At 34.0% G+C, this 24,310-nt stretch overlaps 1 protein-coding gene across 1 annotated transcript in view; it reads left to right on the forward strand.

Moving 5' to 3' along the window:
- HLCS (holocarboxylase synthetase) overlaps positions 1-24,310 on the forward strand; it is a 105,461-nt gene that overhangs the window by 13,619 nt on the left and 67,532 nt on the right. Inside the window, 4 exon segments of the mRNA XM_051984834.1 lie at positions 135-297; positions 2,518-3,446; positions 4,690-4,869; positions 21,413-21,684. Coding sequence (XP_051840794.1) covers positions 135-297; positions 2,518-3,446; positions 4,690-4,869; positions 21,413-21,684 — 1,544 coding nt within the window.

Below are 24,310 nucleotides of genomic sequence, written 5' to 3' on the forward strand. Positions count from 1 at the left end.
CATAATGATTCTGTTAATGTGATTATTAGAGAGCTTAAATTCTCTTTATAGATATCATAGAAAGATTTTTTAAATGACTAATGTAAGTCATTAATATAATCTCTTGCCTTTTTCTTTTTTTTTTTTTCTTTTAGATTGTAAAGTGGTCAGACTGTTGTTTGCCATTAGCCTGCAGACCTGGTGAGCCTTATAAGCTATTTGCTGAAGCAAGTATAGATAATTTCAGCAAATTGGGCATTGCATTCATGGAAAACAGACTCCAAATGGATAATGGAATGGTACCACAAAAGATTGTCTGTAAGTATCTTCATGAATGCTAATATTAGCAGTAATAAGATTAATATGAATAATAAGGTTAATAATAAGATAAGGGCAACTAGAGAGCATAGTAGATTGAGCATTGACCCTGGAGTCAGGAGCACCTGAGTTCAAAGCTGGTCTCACTTTACTGGGCTACACTTTACTAGCTATGTGACCCCAGGCAAGTCTCTTAATCCAAATTGCCTCACAAAAAAAAATAGGAAGGATATTAAAAAAAAAAAATAGCAACTAAGGATTTTAGTTATTAGTTTAATTATTAAGATTCATATATTCAGTAAATATTTTAATATTCAAAATCTTGTAAGCATGAAAAAACCAAAAACATTTAACAGTGATATAGTATGTTTTTACCATGTTCTTTCACTTCTTCTCACTTAGTTCTATTCATGTGCCACTTCCTGCAGGTCTTATCTTGTAATTCTCTGAATCAATCTTGTATGTACTTATTCATGAATGTTTTCTCCCTTTTAGAATGTTTCTCAAGGGTAGCATTTTTACTTTTTCTTTTTATCCTCAGTGTGCCTAGCACATAGTAATTGCTTAATAAAGCTTGTGTGGATTGATCCATATTTTTTATGCTTAATTGAAAAGCTTACAGAATACCTTATTGTTGTCCTTTCTAAGATGCTATCTTTAAATTCAGAAGCTAGGTTATTTATATTGTCTCAGAATACTTCACTTAAAATCATTTTTTAAAAATGAAAAACCAATTAAAAACCAATTTTGATCTCCCACTTAATCCATAAGTTTATAGTAGTTGCTGGTATTTCTAAGCTTAGATTTTACTTTTTCTTTTGCTGAGGCAATTGGAGTTAAGTGACTTGCCCACTTCAGGGCTGGTGCTCTGTGCTATCTAGCTGCCCCAGATTTTACTTTTTAAAAATTTCCTTTCAATGTTTTCTTGAAACAAAATTCTGAAAATTAATGCAGAAATCTTTAATAAATTTAATATAGTTTTTTCCTTCCTTTATAATTTGCTGTCTTTGAACAAGTATCTAAAAGGTCCTTGAGCTTGTGTAAATTGTTTTGCTTATTTTTGAGGTTGCCCAGAAAATAATAAAATGATCCATTTCTATTTTTTTTTTATCTTTTAATAACTTTTTATTGACAGAACCCATGCCAGGGTAATTTTTTACAGCATTATCCCTTGCACTCACTTCTGTTCCAATTTTTCCTTTCCCTCCTTCCACCCCTCCCCGAGATGGCAAGCAGTCCTTTACATGTTGAATAGGTTACAGTATATCCTAGATACAATATATGTATGCAGAACTGAACAGTTTTCTTGTTGCATAGGGAGAATTGGATTCAGAAGGTATAAATAATCCGGAAAGAAAAACAAAAATGCAAGCAGTTTATATTCATTTCCCAGTGTTCTTTCTTTGGGTGTAGCTGCTTCTGTCCATCCTTGCTCAATTGTAACTGAATTAGCTCTCTTTATCGAAGAGATACACTTCCATCAGAATACATCCTCAAACAGTATCATTGTTGAGGTATATAATGATCTCCTGGTTCTGCTCATTTCACTTAGCATCAGTTCATGTAAGTCTCGCCAGTCCTCTCTGTATTCATCCTGCTGGTCATTCCTTACAGCACAATAATATTCCATAGCATTCATATACCACAATTTACTCAACCATTCTCCAATTGATGGGCATCCATTCATTTCCCAGCTTCTAGCCACTACAAACAGGGCTGCCACAAACATTTTGGCACATACAGGTCCCTTTCCCTTCTTTAGTAAATGATCCATTTCTATAAAACATCCATAATTAAAAGGGATTTCAAGAAGCTCTGTAGTCTACCTCCTAATAACAATTAAAAAAACAAATGATCAGACATATAACATTTCTTATATTTAATATATATTTATTAAATTAGAATCAAATGAACTAATAGCCACCAAACATGAAAAATTTATTTTTTTCTTTGTTTATAGTTCTGGTAATATAGTTTAAATAGATTTTTGGAGTAATTTCACAAATTTAATTGAAATTCATTGACTATTGATGCTACTAATTTTATAAAGCCTATGCATAATTGTTCTTTGGATAAATATTGTATGTAGTATTGATTATAATTTTGTGTTTTACTTTTTAAAGATAGTATAATGTGGGGGAGTCACTTCGGGTATTTATAAGATGTATTAAAAAGGATTTTGTCAGTAAAATATATGATTCTTTTCTCTTCATGCTCTAGCTGTACATCTTCAGGACTCAGTGCTAAAAGAACTACAGCAATTGACAGTATCCAAGATCACAGAAGTGGAGGAATTTAAAATCAAACCAGAAATGATAGAGCCTTTAATAGACAGGGATGACCAAAAGGTTCAAAATGAGGAGTATAATCAGAAGAAAGGCAGTGCTCGTCAGGAAGAACCCACCAATGCATCAGAAAAAGGAGCTGAATTTGATGAATACCATCACTTACATCTTTCAAGCTGCCATGAATGTTTGGAACTAGAAAGCAGCACTATTGAATCTGTCAGATTTGCATCTGCAGAAGATATTCCAGATCTTCCTTATGATTTCAGCAGCAGCCAAGAAGGCAGTGTTGACACCACTTGCCAAACTGGACAAAGGAAAAGAGTCAATATTCCTGGGAAGCCACCGAATATTTTACTCTTTGTGGGCTCTGACTCTCAGAAAATACATCAAAGATTCCAGCAGCTCCATTCCATTCTGATGGATTGTGTTGACACTGATTGTTATATAATCTACCACCTGAAGGAGAAGAATGTGCTCAGTGATCCATGGGTGCATAACTGTTTATTGTTGATCATTGCCACAGAAGAGCCTATTTCTGAAGCAGTTTACCAAAAGTTCATGGCATACCTGTCCCAAGGTGGGAAGATTTTGGGGCTATCTTCCTCCTTTACATTTGGTGGGCTACAGCTGAAAAGCAAAGATGAACTGAAGAAGAGCATTCAGACATTGGTTTTTTCCAAGGCTGATGACAATGAAATGAAACTGAATGTAGTGACGAGTGGGATCCTATTTGAAGAAGGCACTGGAGAGCTGCCTATCCATCCTGGAAAGCTCAAGGGTTACTTAGAAAACTTGGATAGAGACAGGATGATTGTTCATCTGCCTTTTGGAACTAATGGAGGAGAAGCAATTCTTTGTCAGGTATGAAGAACAGAACTTATAGAAATATGGCTTTTGCCCTAAAAAAGGTTAAATTTACATTTTGAGGATTTTTTTTCTTGGTTCATGTTGATCAATAGGTTTACTCTATCTGGATTTATTTTGTATCCTGCAAGTTTGCTAAAGGTGTGGATTGTTCCTAATAACTTTTTAGTAGAATCTTTGGGGTTCTCTAAATATACCATATCATCAGCAAAGAGTGATAATTTGGTTTCCTCATTGCCTATCCTTATTCCTTTAATCTTTCTCAACTGCTATTGCCAAAGCTAGCATTTCTAATACAATATTAAATAGTAACGGTGATAGTGGGCAACCTTGTTTCATTCCTGATCTTATTGGGAATGGTTGCAGTTTGTCCTGTTACATGTGATGCTTACTTCTGGTTTTAAGTAGATGCTACTGATTACATAAGTTTACTCTAGACTTTTTGTAATTGTATTATGTATAAACCCAAATCCTTTCTATGAAGAAAGTATTTAAAATAACTTTCTGAAAGCTTTAGTGTGGAAAACATTTCTGACAGAATAGATCATAGAGAACATGATCCGTCCTTTCTTTGGTAGAAGATGGTCTCCATCTTCTACTTATTGTGAAAACAATAGAAACAAAATAAATATGTATAAACAAACAAAACAAATTAAAAATTATCTCTGTCCAAAAAAAAAAAAAAATGAAAAGAGAAAATATGTTTCGGGCTACTTTTCCTGTATCTACCATTTCTTCATTTGGAGGTGTTTCATAATGAATTTTTTAGCTGAATGATCCTGGGGAAGTCACATAACTTTGTTCTTGCTTATCTGTCAAGTGGTGATAAAATCAGATGTTATGCTATTTGTAAAGTAAATGTTTGCTGTCATCATCATGATTGTTTCAAAATACAGGGATGATAGCAGCTGTCTAGCTCAGAGCTTTATGAACTTCAAATATAACTGACTTTGGGAAAGCAATTGTGAAGTGGCTCTTAATTCTCTTTCTGGAGAGATAGCGTCCTTGAGCTCTCTATACCACTCTTTCATTTTCTTTCTCTCCCTCTAGTCACCAACCCAATTTCATTCTCCCACTACCAACAAACCTGTTATGATAAGTTATCATTCATTATTGATTTAATTATCTCAGATCCTAAATTTTTGCATTATTCATAAGTTTTTTGGTTTTTTTTTTTTGGTCTTAGTATAACATAACTGTAGCATACATAGGCATCCTAATTCTTTATTCTTTTCTTTAGGTGCACTTGGAAATGTCTCCCAGCACTTTAATAGAAATTCAAGATGCCTTTAATTTATTGAAATCAAGCAATTTCATGAGATTTGAAGTCCTTAAAGAGATCCTGACGGTCCTTGGCTTAAATTGTGAATTAAAGAAAATTCCTCCCCTAACTCCTCTTTATTTGCTCACAGCTGATGAGGTAAGTGAGCTTAATTTAGTAAGTTCAATGGGAAATTGATGCTTTTTTCTCTTTTAATTATTTAATGTTTCTCTTTAAATGTTTATTTTTTTTCTTTTATATATATATACTTATGTGTATGTGTGTGTTGTCACATTTCTATGAAACATTTCACCTGGATTTCATCTTTAAAGTTATTTTATGTATGTGTGTGTATATACACACACATGATAAACACATGTTTTTGTGTGTGTGGGTATGTGGGTATGTATATATGTATATTTGTGTTAGTGTGTGCATACAAATATGAATTTCATGAGAAGGGATTTTATTTCAACTTTTTCTTTTACCTGATACAATCTAATGTCATATGATTCTTGAGGCTTTGGCACATCCTTTGACCACAAACATGTTAAACTTGGAAAAAAAAATTTTGTATACTTTTGTATTTTAACTTTACAAAGACTTTTTAAAAAAAATATAAATACTTTTGTATTTTGACTTTATTTTGATCCTGTTTCTCTAAATCAAGCTTTCGATTATTTCATTCTTCTAAAGTCTGCCATCTAGTGGCCAGTAAACCAGATGTTCTGTTCTCATACCACAGTGGATAAGTTGAGAACTTTACCAGGAATCTGTCTGTTCTACTTTTCCAAATTTAAATGTAATTGGATATATAAATCTTTGGTTGAGTCTATGATACTTTGGTGTAATTATGAACCTGGTACTTTCCCATAGTATTAGCTAAACTAAATATGACACCTAATAATTGTGGATTTTTAGAAATTTGATATGGGCAGCTAGGTTACACAAGAGTTTTCAGGCTAGAATCAGGAGCACATGAGTTCAAGTATGGCCTTGATAGTATTGGTGTGAAACTGGGCAATTTACTTAACTCTGTTTGCCTCAATTTCCTTGTATGTAAAATAATTGGAGAAGGATATTTTTCTTTGCTAAGAAAACTCCAAATGAGGTCACTAAGTGTGTGAGTGATATTTTTGTGTAATCTAACAATTGTTTGTTCTAAATGCCTTATTCATTTGTCTTAGCAAAGGCTTGTTTTGTGACCATAAATGGGCAAGCCACTTACCTCTTGTTGTCTCAGACAGCTCTGTACATATCCACACTGTTATCAACATTTCTTCTGTGTATCTTTTTTCTCCACTCATAGCCACCAGGTTACAGGCTCTTTTTTACCTTAGGCCTGGACCTCTGCAGTAGCCTTTTGGGTGTTCTTGTCTCTTCTGTTTCCTCTGTGTATCTTTTTTCTCCACTCATAGCCACCAGGTTACAGGCTCTTTTTCACCTTAGGCCTGGACCTCTGCAGTAGCCTTTTGGGTATTCTTGTCTCTTCTGTCTCCTCTCTCCTCTCCATCTTGTCTTCCACTTCCACTCTGCCTAAGTAAAAGGCTGACCAAGGACATCCAGTGCTCAATAAATTTCATTGACTTGATTCCAGGATCAAATATAAAAATTCAAGCCCTTGATGAAGCGTTTTCCTGTCTTTTTAGTTTTCTTTCACTTCATTCTTTTCCATGTACTTCAGCAATATCTGTGTCTTTACATTACACTGGATTTCTTGACTCTTTGTCCTTTATATCCTTCCATGCATGAAGTGCTCTTAGTCATACTGGCTTCCTTCAAGACTCATCTTCTTGGGAGAATCTTTCTCCTAGTACCTTCCCTTCCAAATCAAAATTTAGAACAAAAATTTGTTTTAATAGGGAAAAATGAAATATTATTTTAAAATGCTGTTAAAAAAAACTTGGCAACTTAACACATTTCATGGAAATGGCATTATGATATATAAAACAAAACAAAACAGAATCAGTAGATTCAAATCCTGCCACATACTTCTTAATTGTATGATCTTGGGCTAGTTACTTAATTTCTCTTTGCCTCAGTTTCTTCATCTGAAAATTGAGGAAGTTGAACTAGATGACTTTTAGTATATAGTTCAGTTCAGCAAGAAAGCTATTTGCTAAAAATCAGTTTTAATATAAAACATATACTGGTAATTTAGACTGGGAGAATACATTTACTCTTTTTTGGTAATCTAGCTTGTTATTAACTTTTCCAATTGACAATAATTGGCTATTATAAACCAATGCATAAATATTTAAATATATTTGGTATGGATATTATGACTTTGTTTTTCCCTTGGATCTCCTTCAGCTTTTTTGACTATGTGGAGAAAACATCAACCCATTCCTTAAATTTGCCTTCTGCAGAAGGCCTTCCCCAGGGCTCTCTCCTGCTAATAATCTAAGATTGCTTTCCATTGCATTGTTTGTATCTTGTATCTTGTAATTTACATTATTATTTACATGTTTTCTTAGTTCATAGAATTTTTCTTGAGGTAAGGACCATATTTTTGCTTTTAGTGTTTATTCCTGGAACAGGTTCTCTTAAAGTGCTTAATAAATGCTTGTTGACTAACAGATTAAATAACATTCTTTTCACTAAGCCCTTAGCCACGGCAGAGTCAGCTTAAAATAATAGGGTTTTTTTGTTATCACTTTGAGGGCTTTTCTTCTATATAAGGAACTCCTGTTAGATATATTTCTTCCATTGGTTTAAGATTTATCATCTTAAATTACTGGGAGTACCAGAACTTGCTCAAAGATGCACATATCAGAAGCTGGCTAGGAATACAGGTTTTCTTGGTTCCATTGATGGTTCTTTGTCCTACTTCCTGACAATTATCTATTTTGCATATAAAGTTTTCTTCTTGCACCTCATCAGTAGTTTCAGTATGCCATAGAGGATTGGAATGGGGTAGAAAGAGAAGTAAGAAGTAAGAATTCTTCTGAATTCTTGCTGAAATATCTGTGACATATGAGATGTGCACAGAGGAGGTGGAGCTGGGCTGTACCCAGACTTTAACATCTGGACTAGAAGATTTCTTCCTTGTGTTCATATTTAAAATTTCAATTGTACAGAGAACAGTGCCTTGCCAAGAATGTGGCAAATTAGTAAAACTTTATTATGGTACAAAGTGCTACATCTGCTATTCTGATATTTTTCTGTTTTAGAGGACAGGGCCTATACAAAAGTTTCAATATAGTTAATTTGTGTTAATTATAAGGGGTATTTTTGCTCTAAGCAGAGATAAAAATATAAAATATAAATATATAAAGGGGTATTTTTGCTCTAAGCAGCCATAAAAGATAAATGTGAAATTTGTCTTTTGTCTTTCAGAATGTTACAATTTTGCTTTTTTCTATTATGTGAAGATTGCTAGTTTTTGCTAAAAAGAGTGATATCAATTCAGGAAGCATCCAAATTTGCATCTTGCTGGTCCAGTATAGTTAGCCTCAGATATTTTGTGTAAATTTGGGCAAGGCACTCAATTATAGTTGTAGAGAATTAGTGCTATATAAATGCTATCTGCTTCTGTTTACTTTTGCTACATCCCTCAGAGACATTGAGCAATTACAAGGCTGAGATGTAGTAAGTAGAGTCCCACACAGTGATAATTATCTCTTCATATAAAGAGGCCAAGTGATTTTTGGATTGGTTTTTATATATCACTTGTTTGCTTCTATAATCTGATCTTTTGCCTCATGGAATGCTACATCTTTTATATGTCATACATATATGATTAGATTAGATATTTTAAGTCTTCTGATATTTATTAGTTATGACCTGTCCTTTATGAACCTCAATTTTCTTATCTTTGAAATAGGGTATTTTATAAGATGGCTTTGAGAAGGTACTGCCTAAATATGATTTTATTTTCCTTATTATGAATAATAAGATTGTTTTGAGAAAAACGATTCATAAACCTATTCATAAAGTGCTGAGAATAAGGTGTGGAATGTAAAATGTCAAGGTTGTTGTTAGCTTACATTAAAAAGAGTGGATAACCTTGCTGCTGCTGAGAATCATATTAGTCTTTTGCCACAAGGTGTCCTAAGTGAGTTAAATTGACTGCTAACAATGTTTTTTGGAACTGAAAGTAGAAAAGAATAGCTAAGAAAAGACATAATTCGATTTCTATTCACGGCACTTTAAACAGGGAAATAATTTAAATGTCAAAACGAAAAAGCATTTCTACATATATAATAGGGCACAAAAAAGACTTCTAAATAAAGTGTGAATTGCTTCTGGTCTTTCTCATTCTACTTTCTGTCCATATAATTTTCACCAAAGTCAAAATAGAATGCTTTTAGTTCTCAAAACATCACATTTCCTATTTTTGTGTTTTTATTTGCTTGATTTTGCTCATTGATTTAGACTTTGCTCCCCAATGGAGCAAATCTGTTGTAGGATTTCAGATTTAGAATTGCAAGAAAAAACAAACCATAAGCACCTCTATGGGCAGGTCTTAGAACAGTCCATGGCTATTCTTTGGCTATGGTCAAATGACTTAAAAAGACGAAGATTGTGGAGGAACAATTAACAATTAAGATGTCAATGAACAATTAACATCATATTGTTTTTTGCTTTTGCTTTTACCCTCAAACTCAGTTGAGACAATTTCCCTCTATTTCTTTCTTTTCTTAATTGCTTAAGTGTGTTCATCTAGACCTGTATGACTAAGCAGATGGCATCATGGATAAGACTATTCATAAGCTCCCTTTATTATCCATTATGGAGTAAACTAGTCTCATTCCCATTACCCTCAATGGATTATTGTGCTTAACGGTCCTAAAAGTAGATATAGCAGATAAGACTTTCTCATCATCCTGGAAACCTAGAATAGGAGGGAAAATCTAACATGCCATGGACAAAAAGGAAGCCATCTTTGGAGAAGCTGCCACATATAAGCACGCCATCATTCCACGCTGGTTGCAGATTTGTAGAACAGCAGCAGCCTAATATTTTATTCCTTTCCCCTTTATCTCTATGGGGTGTGTGTGTGTGTGTGTGTGTGTGTGTGTGTGTGTGTGTGTTTGTGTGTGTGTGTGTTTTACATTATAGGGTCTATACATCATTTTGGGGGGTATATAGAAGACAGTACTAAAGGTAATTATAGTTCAATTAAAACAAGTAATTGCAATGTAATTGGTACAGTGGGTAGAGTGTTGGACATGGATTTGACTGAGTTCAAATCTGACCTCAGACATTTACTAGCTATCTGACTCAAGAAAATGACAGTATCTTTGCCAAGGAAACCCCCAACTAGGTTCACAGAGTCAGACACGACTGAAAATTGGGCTGTAGTTCAAAGTTATTAGATACTTTACTCACTTTGATGGCTTTAGATAGTAATTATCTTACAGATGAAGAAAGAAATGTTCAGACAAGTGACTGTTTGCAGAAATGATATTGTAGGTCCCAGAATCCGTCTTCTAATGTTCTTAATTGTTACCTTTCACTTCCTTTTTGTTTCTTTTCTCTCTTTTTTTTCTTTTTTGAAAAGGCAGGTTTCATAAACATGAAGATTTTTTTACAAGGGTGAATCACAAACTCTGGATAGATTTAGGTCAGGGAATGGCACTCAATGGTGACCTTGCCAAAGATGGCAATGGAGCCAGATGCTGTCATCATACCTCCCTCTCTTCCTTCTGAGTGTCAGCTGTCAGTGTCTGCTGTCCTCTCCCCTTCTGTCATATCAGAAGCACAAGAGGATTAACTTTTCCATACTACATTTTTTGCAAGATTGCTTTCTGCTCTTTTAGGTGCCTACATCCCAAAATTTGATCTTCCTGAATAATTGTAGCAATTGGAATATGCAGTCTCTTAAACTATGGCATGAAAATTTTCTAAATATAAAGTTCAATCTTTTGGTCTGTAGCTAATTAAGAATACTGAGAATTAAAAGCAAGTTTGGCATTGGTTGGAATCTTGTGAGATATTCTCATGTTACTTCCCCAAGGATCACAGATGCAACTTCATAACAAGAAATAGCAACAGTGTCATTAAATAAACTGGGTTAAAATGATAAAATACATTTTATGCTTTTTTTTTTTTTTAACTTTGAAAGCTTGTACTTAAGGAAATGGAATAAATTTTTTTTAATAAATACTTATTTTGTTACTTGATATTTAATAATTTCCTTAATAACTTCTAAAGTACCCAGCTTTTTCTGGATAATTTTAATGGAAAGATTTTTATCTCTTCATCTCTTTAGCTAATTCATTTAATACATGGCTTCTTAACCTTTTTTTTATTATGTCTTTAGCTATTTGATCAACCTCACGGACCCTTCCTCAGAATAATGTTTTAAAATGCTCAAAATATTAGCAAACCCCAAGCAACATGAATTCCAGGTTTAATAACCCTTGCTCAAATTATTGGTTATTGGGTTAAGCCTTATGTACTGGATCACCATGTGGAATATATTCTCAATGATGGTCAAGATAAAATATATATATATATATATATAAAACAAGATGCATATAAATTATATAACATATATAATGAGATAAAATGGACACATATTTCCTTTTTGAAATGCCCCTTTCTATTTTTCAAACTGATTAATATGTGGGAGATAAATATGTAAATATGTTTTTTTTTTACAAATTTTTAAAGAAATTTTTAGAAACAAATTAGGGAAAATTCTCAAATTGTTGTATCACTGAGTCAATCATTGTCTTAAGACTTTATTTTGATTTTACTTTCATTTTAACTTTCTCCTTATTATATTTATAATGTTCTTGGTATGATTTGAGTTCTGATATAGGAGTGTCAACTACATTATATGCCTACTACATTTTTTAATCATTCAAACTACTGCTTTTCTTTCTTACAGCTGTATGTAGATAATGTGTATAGGTGTGATACACAGAATTTCCCAAAATTGTTTTGGCTGACACCCTTAGTACAGTGTTTAGTATAGTTGTGTGTGTGTGTGTGTGTGTGTGTGTGTGTGTGTGTGTGCGCACGCGCGCACACATGATATACATATATCACATTTACATATATGTATGTATACACATACACACACACATATTTGGACAGATGGATACTTGTGTGCCTGTCTATGTATCTATATGCTAATTTTTTTTTGCAGGCTTCCTTCCCCTGTTATTCAAATATAAAATCTTTATTCCTTGCTGATTCTCCTATGACCCAGTAACCACCTCAACCTGGAAAAAAATGAGAGAAAACATTCTGCCTTTGTAGTCCCTTCCTTCGAACCTTCATTAAAAGAGAAATGCTTGGGTCAGAAGTGTGAATTATTCTCTAGACTTTTTTCACCATTTTCTACTTTGGATAACATTTTTTTCCCCTCTTTCACTTCCTTTTTTTCACCTTCTTAAATATCATGTCTCTCCTTTGGAATGTAACTTCTTGCAGGACATGGATTTATGTTTATGTTCCAAAAGTAAAAATGTCTAAAATTAAACTTCCTTATCTTTCTCCCTTTTCACTGACCCTTCCCTGGTAATTATCTTCTAAGTGACTTTCAAGTTATAGCTATAGCTATAGATGTGTGTTCCTCTTTTTGTCTTGTTGTAATTTTCATCTTTTTGATCTTGAAAAACTGGCAACTCATTCATGCTTCAGAAAGCTTAAAAATTACTTTTCCTTAAATAGCTTTCTGTGATTTTTATTAGAATTGTGATGTTAATAGTGAAAATGGAATTAATCACTTTTACAGTAGAGGGTACAGAGGCTCAAATACATTACTTGTTCAGTGTGACTATGACTATTCTTTTTTTTTTTTCTGTGTACCTTGTTACCTACCACCTTATTGGAAATGCCTCAGAAGTATTAATTATTTATGCCCATCATTTACAGTCATGTGTTTGTGAAAGAGGTGGTCTTTTTTTATTTTTTCACTTGTTCTTTGGTACCAAGTCTGTAACTTATAATGTACCTTAAGATCATTTTTTTCTTTCCAATGGTTGGAATTCTGCTTGCTTGCTTTGTTCTCAGAAATTTGGGAGTTTGCAGTCAGGTAGCAGGTAAATTCTAGATTTTAGTTTTCTGATTATCTTCCTGTCCCCCAAAAAGGCTATCTACTGTGCCACCTTGCACCTGTTCTATTATTTGGCACTTTCATAATTTTTCTCCAGAAACACTGAAACCCATGTGTAGTTTTGTGATCCCTTGATAACTCATAGCCTTTTCTTTTGACCTTTAATATTTATTCATAGATACCTGGTGTCTTTTAATTGATCTAGAGACCATAATCTTTTTAGTAATATCTTTTCTCTTTGTGTATGATGTTCAATCTACAATTCTTTCTTTTGGTAATTTCATTACTTTATTCTCATTTTCAACTATTGCTCCTTTTCTGTTTCCCTCTACCTTCATGATAGTCTTTGGGAGGACTGGATTTCAAAGCCTTCTTATCCTTGGTACTTGACATTTTACATTCCACACCTCCTTATTCTCTGCCTTTTTTAACAGAAAGTTATTTCTGTAAAAACAGAACTCGATTTTCCCCTTGGACTTAATGGAGTGCCCTATAATGACATACAAGCATGTCCCAATTCTGTTTCTCAGGTTTCTAATGAAGTATTAAGTGCTGTGCCAGCCAGGACAGTTTTCCCAGACATTCTGAGGAGAGAGATTAGCTTGTTTGTTTGGACACCACTGCCTTTATAGTGGGACTTGGAGGAGTGGATTTCTAGTGATCACATGATAGAATAAAAAATTAGTCTCTCTCTGTTGGCCATTCCATTGTTTGGGTTTTTGTCTTAGTGCAATTTTAGTTCTTAGTTCAAGACTGAGAGAGCAGATCAAATTGTTTAGCCCTACTTGTGTCAAGTGACTAGGAAGTCTGGATAAATTCCTTTTTCACAGGAAAAAAGGGACAATTTTAGTGATAGTAGACCTCTTTATAATCCTCTTTGGTGACTGCATATTTTAATTAAATCATTAAGGGTATTTATGTGATATGACGTGATGTGAGATGAGAGAGTGTGTGTGTGTGTGTGTGTGTGTGTGTGTTCTAATTGTACAGATATTTTTGTTCTGGATCTTTTTTTTCTTTTTAAAAAAGTTATATTTACTTCGTGTGTGTATGAACCTAGATGTTTTCAATGGTTTCTTAAACTTAAAACTGTTTTATATGACTCTTGGATTTTGGGGTGATTTTTTTTTTAATACAGACCTATTTTACACAAAATACATCATTGTTTTTCCTTCAAATTCAATGATTTTCTAAAAGGTGGAATAATTTTTGGTATTAACTTAATGAAATGAACTTGTTGTAATTGGAGACTTTTCCCCACCCTTAAATATAATAAAATATCTGTATCTAGAGATCACAGATCTTAAAGGAAATTCATTCAATTTTTTTTTCACATCCTGTAATTTTTCTTTTTTGAGTGTTACATTTTCTCATTTCCCCTTGACGGATATACTTAAGAGAACTATAAAAACAAATGCAAGTGAAAAAATAATAGGGAACAAAATGGACTATAATAGATCACTTCTTTAATATAATGGCTTAATATGTCTTTTCCTCTTTGGGATAGGATGATTTTTAGTTTTATGACTTTGTACCTCTTTTATTTTGGAAATTGGATTTCCCATGAAAATGAGCTTAGGTATAAGTTATTTTCACATAGATGATTTCTGTTTTCATAACTGAGAAATTGTAATTGGTACTCTGTTTTCTCTACATGTTTATTCAGTTCTTTGTATTTTAGCATATAAACTTATTGATTAGTGCTAAGGGCTTGGGATGCAAATAGAAAAGTCAAGATAAACATTGCTTTCAGGGAGCTGACATTTTAATTGGGCGAAACAACACATACAATAATATTTATTTATAGGGTATATGGAAGGTTTCAGTAATCCAAGTGTTCAGCAGTAGGTAAATGGCAAGGCCCAAAGATTATATCTAGATTAGACAATGAAACACACAGAATCAGGATAGGTAGTAAGATCTAATCTTACTTAGGAATGGACTTATCTGAGCACTGAGAACAATGAAGCAGCCAAGGTCAAAGTCAGAAGATAAGAGGGGCTCTGATAATTTGTGGACTTTCTCCTTGGTTACTATAGTTTTGGGGAATGATTCCTGAATAGTTTCTGAGAAAGCCAGGATTAGAGGCAGGGAAAGGTACTGATGCAAAGTGGAGAAATTTTTATTCTTGTTAATCACCATGTTTTATCTTTTCTAAAATTCTATTGAGGATATTTTCTTCTTTTAAATTTCTTGGCTGTAAAAGTAAGTTGGCTGACTTTTACTTCTGTATATTTGCATTTTCAGTCTTATTTTTTATTTGTTGTTTTTGTTTTTGGTGAGGCTTCTTCTAAGGATAAATTTCGCACTGAAATTCTAATTTATCTTTTAAACTAGTTAAACATCATGTGGTCTATTCCTGTTCTCCTCAAATTCAGTGGACTCATTGTATCATTTTCTTTCATTTTGCTTTCCTTATTAGAGAATGACCCCTTAGCACTTCAGTAAGAAGGAAGCATTCTTCAGTCACCAAACAAGTTACATGCATCCTGGCTAATTAATCATCCTTAACGCCCTCCCCCCCCCCCCCCCCCCATTCAATTGGCCCCATATCACATGTATTGACTTCTCCACTCAAACAAATAGTATCCTAGTGTAGACTTTCATCTTCTGTCACCTTTTCAAGTCTCTCCCAACTATTCACTCAGCTCAGTTTCCACTTTCTTCATGAATACTTTTCTGTTCTCCCTTCCTCTCTTCTGCTAGTGCATTCCTTCCAAGAACTACCTTACGACTTCGAATTGTATTCTTCATGTTCTTCAGTTAGAATGTAAGCTGCAGGGGTCAAGGACTTTCATTTTGCTTTATATTCCCAATTTGAAGGGTATAGTAGGGTTTTAATAATAACTGCTTCCTCATTAATTTTTCTTGCTCTTAGAAAGTTACTGAATAAAATTCTGAATATTGAATAAAAAATAAATAAAAAGCACAAAAAGGAAAGTTTTTATGAGGCTTAGTTTTGATAATATGGTTTTAAGGAGACATATGGGGATCAGGTGAATCTTTGCTTAAAGATTTAAAAAAAAATCTGCTTTTACTTATCACTGTGGCCAAAATGTCCCTATGGTTTTGAATGGTTTTAAATGTTTCTCCAGACAGGATCTGCCACTTCATTTGGGGATTGACATTTTCAGAGTCAGGTTCTGAATACTGTTAGTATTCAAAATTGGTTTCAAAGCTAGTTTTCTTTTCATTTGGTTCTAACTTTTAACTGTACCCTAGAACTTATGCATTCCTGTTTCCCAATCCAAGTTTTAGGCTTCCTCATTAGCCATTGTGGTTCTTTCAATATTCACTCTATAAATTGAATAGCTCATTTATCCTTGATCTGTGGGATTTTAATATGAAGTTATGTAGACAGAAACATTTTAGAAATATTACTACTGCCAGAATGGCTGATTACATCTAGCTATGTGGTTAGAGATCATTATTTTGATAATGCGAACATAGCCATTGATGAAACTTTGTTCTTTCTCTCCTCTCCTACATGCTATATTTATATGAACCACTAGAGGTTGCTAGGAAACAAGCCAGCAAAAAATGGCCTATCTGATATGCCTGTGTAACTTAGTATAGAGAAAGTGTACAATCATTTCAACCTTTTGGCATGCTATGTCTAAGTAAAAGGAGGAGTGGAAAAAATATATAATAGCAATGGAATCACATACATAGTTTTATGTATCACATAAGAAGTGATACAAACACTACAAATCATGTAATGATTTTTTTGCTATAAAAATGGAATTTGACTCAGTAAGGGCTGATAGGTGATAAAGTAAGTAGAGTATCAGGAAGTGAGATAATGAGAACAGCAAGTGGTAGTAGGAATTAAGTGAACCACACTGATTCTATCTTGTGATTCAATTCTGGAGCTATCTCAGTTTTGGGTCTAGCCCCATACTGCTCAGTTTGTTCAGTTATTGTTCCTTTGATTGAATACAGATACTTTCTGGGAATTCTCTCTCTACTTTGGATAGTCTTTCATTTTTTCTCTGAGTAGAAATCAGATGACTTAATTTTGTTTCTTTTAACCAATTGGTCTTATTTGATTTATTCATAAAAATTTTTCTGTATTTAGGTCCCAGTGCCAAAGCTGAAGAAGGTCACTGGTCCCAATTTGTTATGCATTTGGCATGCATTGCTAAATCATTTGATATGCTCAGGAACTCAAACCTCAGTCATTCAGTCTTTCTTCCTCTACCACAGAAGAAATCCTGCCTCTTATTTGTGAGATTCTGAGCAAGTAAATTGGGAATAAAAATAGCCCCTCTCTATAACAATTTTGTCAAGATCAAATGAAATAACATTTAAGCTTCGTAAGCTTAAAAATACCATATAAAAATTACCATTATCAGTAATGGGAGCTTTAAAAGCCTTTCTCCAAAGGAGATGCATTTCATGGAGTCCTGAATTTGAAGACAATCTGGGTCTATTCTGGTTATTCTCTCTGAGCATGGAATAGTCACTTTTTAGTGCTTTTCCTCAGCTATAACAGAAAAAGTTTAGTCAGTCACAGGGACCAGTTTAGTCAGTCCCCGACATCTTCTCTGGAATTCTGGATTCTATTCCTGGGACCATCCTGGGCTGTGATAAAGGTTTTTGCTTTATTTTGCTTCATCTCAGGCTTTCACCATACTTCTTGTCCATCCCTTTACTATACCAATTCATGTACCTTTTCCCTTTTGCCTCTCCGTAGTCCTTTTTAGAATATAAACGCTTTGAGGGAAGAAATTCTGTTGTTTACTTGTTTTTGTATTGTTTACTTGTATTTGTGTTCTCAATCATTGAGTCAAACACCTAAATAAACTTTTATTAAAAATTTATTTTATTAAAATTTTATTATTTTATTTTCTCTCTTTCTCTGCCTCTTTTTTTCTTTGTCTTTTCAAATGCTTCTTCCCTCTTCTCTCCCCCCTCTCAGTATTGATTAATATATCTTAATGGCCTTCTTAACATTGCCATGTTAAATGTTACATGCAGTTCAGAATGTTCTTTGTTCCCATATTAATAGTCTTGGTGTAGGGCCTAGGCTTACCACAGGTAGTGGAATCAAGATTAACCTCAAGTCAGTTCAATAGATGATATTTCACAGTGTTAATCATTTTGGGCACATGTTAAATATTTTGGGCACACATCTCTATTTGTCAAATGGTCTCAGATCAGTGAGACCCTACTCCTGCGTTATATGGGTTATAGTACTATAATAATATGAAGCTTCCTTATTAGGATCTCTAATCACTTTTCTCTGCAAAGCCCTTTCTCTTCTTCATCACAAAGTCATTTGGATTCAATTGTGCCAATTAACACTAAATGTAGATCAGGCCAGGTTCAGTTTTGCAATTGAAATGAAATGAGACACTGGTAGACCAGTTAATTGTTAACAGAAGCATAGGAAGGATGTTTGGTAGGGAAAATTGATTGGACATAGATTGCCTATTTTTTTCATTTGCTATGGTGCTGCCAATAATCAATAAACATTTATTAAGTGGCAGGCACTGTATGTTCTAAGTACAGAAAAAGATAGTCGCTGACCTGAAGGAACTTACCCTCTATGAAGGGAGAGGTGTATGTGACAATATGGAAAAGGAAGCTGATGAAAATGCTTGAGCAGCATGGAGAGGGAAAATGTAATCAGAGCAGCTGATGAAAAACAAAAAATCTGAACAAAGATTTTGGGAAGAGTTTATTACTCTGCCTTTTAAACCCTCCAGCTAAGCAATTGAGGGAGATGAGGATGTATAGAGCATCTCCATTCTGATGCGATTTTCCTGGGGAAGGCATGATATTCTGGGAGTTGAAACCAGCAAAAAAAAAAAAAAATGAAAAATGAAATGAAAGCAGCTGGTAGGAAATGTTGTTGTTAAGTAAGTGCCTACTGTGTGTTAGGTACTGTACTAAGCAGTGGAGAATACAAGACAGAAATCCTTACTATGTAGGAGCTTACAATTTAGTGGAAGAAGACAACTAATAACAAGTTGGAAGCAGAGTGTTGTGAATATGAAAGCAATAGAACTGCAGATTGAAAGTGGAGAGTGGCCCCAACTCTCTAAAGGAAAGCTTAGGGGAAGGTGTTGCTCGACAACTTTCTTCCCCTACTCCAAAATACTTTTCTGTAATTCATCTCTAAGACATCTATGTCTTCCAAAATATTAAAAATCAAAACTCAGTTAATAAGTGAATATCTGCAAATATAACAGGAGAAGGTTTTATCAGTGCTTCCTCCACAGCCTTCTTTACTAGTGACTTTTTTTTCCCTTTTATCAGGTAACTTATTTTAACTGTAGTCCCTGAGAAGAAATGTCTCTAGTTTTGCTGTCTAACTCAAAGGATTGATGTTAGTGTTGAATATTCTATACCAAGCAGGAAGATAGTACATGTATTAGCACATGTAGAATTCTCTGCCTATACATAACTCATCCTGTTGCTTTTATAGGTAGCATATTATGTGTTGTGAATTCGTAATAGCTGTATCATAATCTTGTATTAGGCCTTTTTCATTGTTTATGGTACTAGAATCTGGGCTAGTATATTGGAGAGATTTCTTGTTTTTTCATTCAGTCCTCTTCTACCTCACTGTATCTTTGCTTTCTCATTTCAGAAACCTCTGTGTTTGCTAATAAGCAAACAGTTTTGTCTAATAAGCATCGACAAAAACTTTTCACTCAGACAGGATAAATTTAATCTTAGAAGTGAGCATTTGGCCTAGTAGAGGACAACAAATTTTAATGCTGTGTAATTATGATTTGGTCCTGGAAAAGGTCAGAAAATACATCTTACTTTTTCATTGGAGAAGTGAGTGTGACCTTAGTAGACATGTTAAATGTTTCCTTTTTTGCTGTTGTTACATGGAATGACTCTTTGGGTAGGTGGGTGGGAGAAGAATATATTCAAAAAGTATAAATTTTAGAAGAACAATAATAGTTTTTTTACATGTTGAGCTTGAGATGGTTATGGACATACTGTTGGACTTTCAGGTGTTTGAGAGGTCAGATTGACCTCTATAGAGTTATTCATTTAAGTCAGAGGAGTGGCAAAGGAAAAGAAGTAGGAGGGAAAAGATGGTGAGAGCAGGAAAAGAAAAACTAGAAAGGAAGGGGCACTCATTAAAAAGAATAATAGCTTCACAACTCTGTGAGGAGAATGGGGAATAGATTTCCTTTACAGGTTGCACTTTGGATGTTTGCTACCATGTCCCATCTCTTCATTCCAGTGTCTTAGTGTAGCCCTGGTATTCATATGTTGCCCCTATGTCACTTATTCTCATTGGATAGCTTCTCCCAGAATCCCCAGGCCAGCTATGTTTCATTCCTCTCTGGGCTTTATTCATTCCTTATGGAGGGATACCTTCGAATTCTATCCATTCTCCTGTTTTATCCTGTTTTTGTATTGTCTTCTACTAGAATGCATTTTACTTGTGGAGCTACATGCGCTTGTATTCTAGCACACAATGTCTGGCACATGATTGGTTGTTGAGGATGATCAGTATGTTGGGGTCAAGATATTGTGCCTGGGATGAAGAGAAGCTGTGGCTCTATCCCAGCTGGGACACAATTAGTCCATAAGATTTGTATTGGAGATGTCTTTAAATTTGTGCCTCTTGCATTTCCTTTGAGCTTTGGTAATTCTGCTTTGTTCATACAGCAAAATATTTGCTTTGATGCAGGCATGACATGTGGCTTCGTAAATTCTTGCTGACTGTAGATTGAGTCATATGTGGACTGTTTTTCCAGATGGGAAAACCTGAGTATATTTCGTAAGAAGCAGCCAGTGGAGATTTTGAGCAACCTTGGTAGCCTAGCTGACATAAGTTTATGGTGGATGATGCATAATGTGTTGCTGCTAATCAGTAAACATATACATATATAAAAAGGAGATACTTAACAAAGGTCTTTTGCCAGTGTGAACATCTAGTTGTTAGTATCTGACTTACAAGGGACTCTTCATGACCTCTGTTGAGGTTTCATGGTGAAGATACTTGAAGTGATTTCTCCAACTCATTTACAAGTGAAGATATTGAGGCAGGGATAAATGATTTGTCCTAAATCATTTATCTTATCTGAGACAAGATTAGGTTACTGAAGTTTGCTCTGAATTGAACTGGTGGAAGATCATCCCTAGATGCTCAGAACCCTAGTATTCTCCTTGTAAAGATAGAGCACTAGTCCTGGAGTCGAGAGCACTTGAGTTCAAACGTGGCCATATGCACTTGATATTTATTTGATCCAGCAAGTCATTTACTCCCTATTGCCTCCCCCCAAAATAAACCAAAAATCTCCAAACTCAAAAACATAAGTGATTCAAAGGAAAATAACCTTGTGTTGGATGTCAGTAGACTGTAGCATATTGCCAGTGATCCCTTTTATGTATTTAAGTGACTTTAAGAACATGTGTGATCAATAAAGAAGTGTTATATTGCCATCACCTAAATGTTTAAAAAAAAAAAAAAAAAACTTGCGAAGATGGACAGTTTCTCTGTGGAAGACACAAACACAACTTAAGATTGAAAAAGTGAACAAGTAGCAAATGGAACTGATAGAGGGAAATTTTACATAGCTTTTGGTTCCTACTATTTTTGTTTTTGTTTTCCTACTATTTTTGAGTTTTTATTTCCAGTATTTAGCATAGACTTATGCTTAATAAATTTGTTGAATTGAAATAATTTAGATCTTTTCATTTTTTTTGATACAGGAAGTCCGAATTTCTTTTATGCAGTGGCTCACAAGAAATGTGGGACCTGAAGGAGTAATGAAATTCAGGAAGCTGACCCTTAAATTTGTTTCATCCTATAAACCAGATTTGGAAGTAACCCCATCTCATATGCCAGTTATCACTGCTACAGAGGATTTTGCCCCAGAACATTTTAACCTGGAGATCTATCAAAAAAATTTGCATACAAAGCAACTAGGAAAAATAATTCTATTTGCTGAAGTGACTTCATCCACAATGAATCTTCTGGATGGGTAAGATTTGGGTGCTCTTTAAAAAAAGTCATAGACCAAGGAAAGAGACATGCCCATTTTAGAAGAATGTGATCGTGACTAGAAAGGCTTCAAGGTTTATATTTTTAAGAATTGGTGATTGTGGATCTGATGACTATTTAAATTAGGCTTCTTAGAATGGTCTCTGAAAAGGGTTAAGTGACTTGTCCTGGGTCACAGTTTCTGAGGCAAGATTTAGACTGATGTTATAAGTTTAAATAGAACTGGGATTCTTGGCCGTTGGTGTAGAAGAGATGTATGATAGAGTGTGTTCATGTCATATGCTTTGCTGCATAAAAGGAATAATACATTTTAGAATTAAATATTAAGATGATATAATATATATAAAGGATATATAAGATGATGTATTCTGGTATTCTTGTTGAAATGGAATTTAATTTCAGCTTATGCCATGTGTGTTCATAGCTTTGATATTTATTGTTTTGGGACAATCTTTGGTTTCCCAAAATTTTACTTCATTGAGTTAAATTTATACTTATAGGTTTTGGGTTGGGTTTTTTTTTTTTTTTTCCTCTCCAGGTGAATTAAAGGTGATAATTTACATGTGTAAATCACTATCACTGTCCTTGAAGTCTTTCTCTCCCCTACACCATTACAAAAAAGCCTTCTTAGGCATAGAAACAATAATTTAACTTCAATAATGAAATTATTAACAGGTAGAGTGGAATTGTTTCAGTGATAATGGAATTGTTGACTAGTAGAGTGCTGAGGATACAAAAAAATAGATATTGCCCTTAAGGAACTTACAGCTAAGCTTTATATAAGTTAAGTAGTAAATAAGAGAGGAAAGGAATTAAGAATTAGTAATTAGGAAAGGCTTCTGGTAAAAGATTTCAGTTGGGACTTAATGACTCTTAAATTTGAGAAGTTCGTAGGTAGAGCAGACCAGTCAGTCTCTAAAATGAATATAAAGTAGATAGAAAAGTATGTAGATAGCTAATTTCCAAAAATTTAGCTAAATTTATTATTAAATTTATTTACATTTTTTAATATATGGTACATAATTTAATTTCTTTGGTACTTCAGAAGGCACGTCAGAATTTTATTGGGCCTCACTTTCTTCATTGTGGACATCAGCTTTTTTTGGTCCATTATTTTAGAGATCTGAAATCCAAATAGAATGCTTACTGTATACGTATATACACTTTACTATTTAATGATGCCTTAGCTTATTATCCATTTCCAACACTTAGCATCATTCTGTACAGCTTACTGCTTCTTGAAATTCACGAAGTCCAGAAAAGTCAGGTATATGTAAAACTTTAGGAATAGTATGCTCGGCTTTTCATTCATATGTAGTTTTTCTTATCATTGAAAGACATTTTTGTCTGTACAGAAGTAAACATAAGAGGTGTAATCTGAATCTTACATAGGATATCCTTGTGAGTTATTAAACTCACTTACATTTTGGGGGGTAATATTCCATACCAGTTTTCACGGACTAAATAAGGTCAGATCCAAGAGGATAAAGTGGATTAAAAGCTAGCCTTGATGTCAGGAAGTCCTTTACTTTGAAATACACTAGCTTTGTGATGATGGGCAAGCAAGTTATTTAACTGTGTTCCTGATAACCATATATTACTAGTGTGTTTGCATTTTGAAGGGAGTTCCCAACATTACTGAAATTACTTGCCTGGCCTATAATTTCCTTATCAATCTACCTTCTCCAGTCTATTCAGTGTAGCACTGTCAAGTAAGACTTTCTAATTCATATTTATGATCATGCCATTCCACCAAACACATTTTCTTTACCCATTCATGTAGATAAAAAACTATCCAACTAATCCAGCTGAAGTTCTCTGAAATGTTATCAAATGAAAGATTTCGTTTGATTTCATTGCATAAAAGTCAACCCATCTTGGAGCCATAAAACTTGTCTTAGATATTGATGACTCAGTGTAGTTGGAAGGAGCTTGGTTGTAATTAAACATTGGGAAAATGGATGTTGGAAGAAACATGGGATATGTTCATGCCTAAACAAAAATGATGTCATGGAATTTGTGGAGGTGGGAAAGAGAGGGATAGGGGAAGAGAACATACTAACGTGCAAGTGAGCATTTTCTGGGTATTCTCACCATATTCCACTGAAATTATTCATATTGCCTCCTTATTTAGTTACTTTGATTTTAAAATTTCTGTTGGATATTTTGGTCAAACATATTTTGACCATGAAGTGACTGAATATTTGGAAAACCACAGTGGATTTATGTACTGTATAGAATTTATTTAGAGAAAATATTGGAGGATGTTTTCATGTCCTCTTAGCATTAGCCAAAATCTTTTTGATAGCTGAAACTAGCTTGAGGAGAACTTTAAATTATTCTGTGAGTTCAATAAGCTAGATCCATGAGAACCACCAGAGTACTGGTTCTTGCTGGTTCTGCTTTAGAAAAGGGACAGGGGGAAAAGAAACAGGAATAAATAGTACTTGCTTTTTGGAGATTGAGATGATAGTCCCAAATCTGCTAATTCATTGTATTTATGTATCTCTGTCATTTGTTTAAATTTTAAACTGATGGTAATGAATGGTCCAAATCAAAATCTTAAATTTAAGACTCTTTCTTCCCCCACTCACTCCCTTATCCAT

Source organism: Antechinus flavipes, chromosome 3, assembly GCF_016432865.1.
Source record: "Antechinus flavipes isolate AdamAnt ecotype Samford, QLD, Australia chromosome 3, AdamAnt_v2, whole genome shotgun sequence".
NCBI classification, from domain to species: Eukaryota; Metazoa; Chordata; class Mammalia; order Dasyuromorphia; family Dasyuridae; genus Antechinus; species Antechinus flavipes.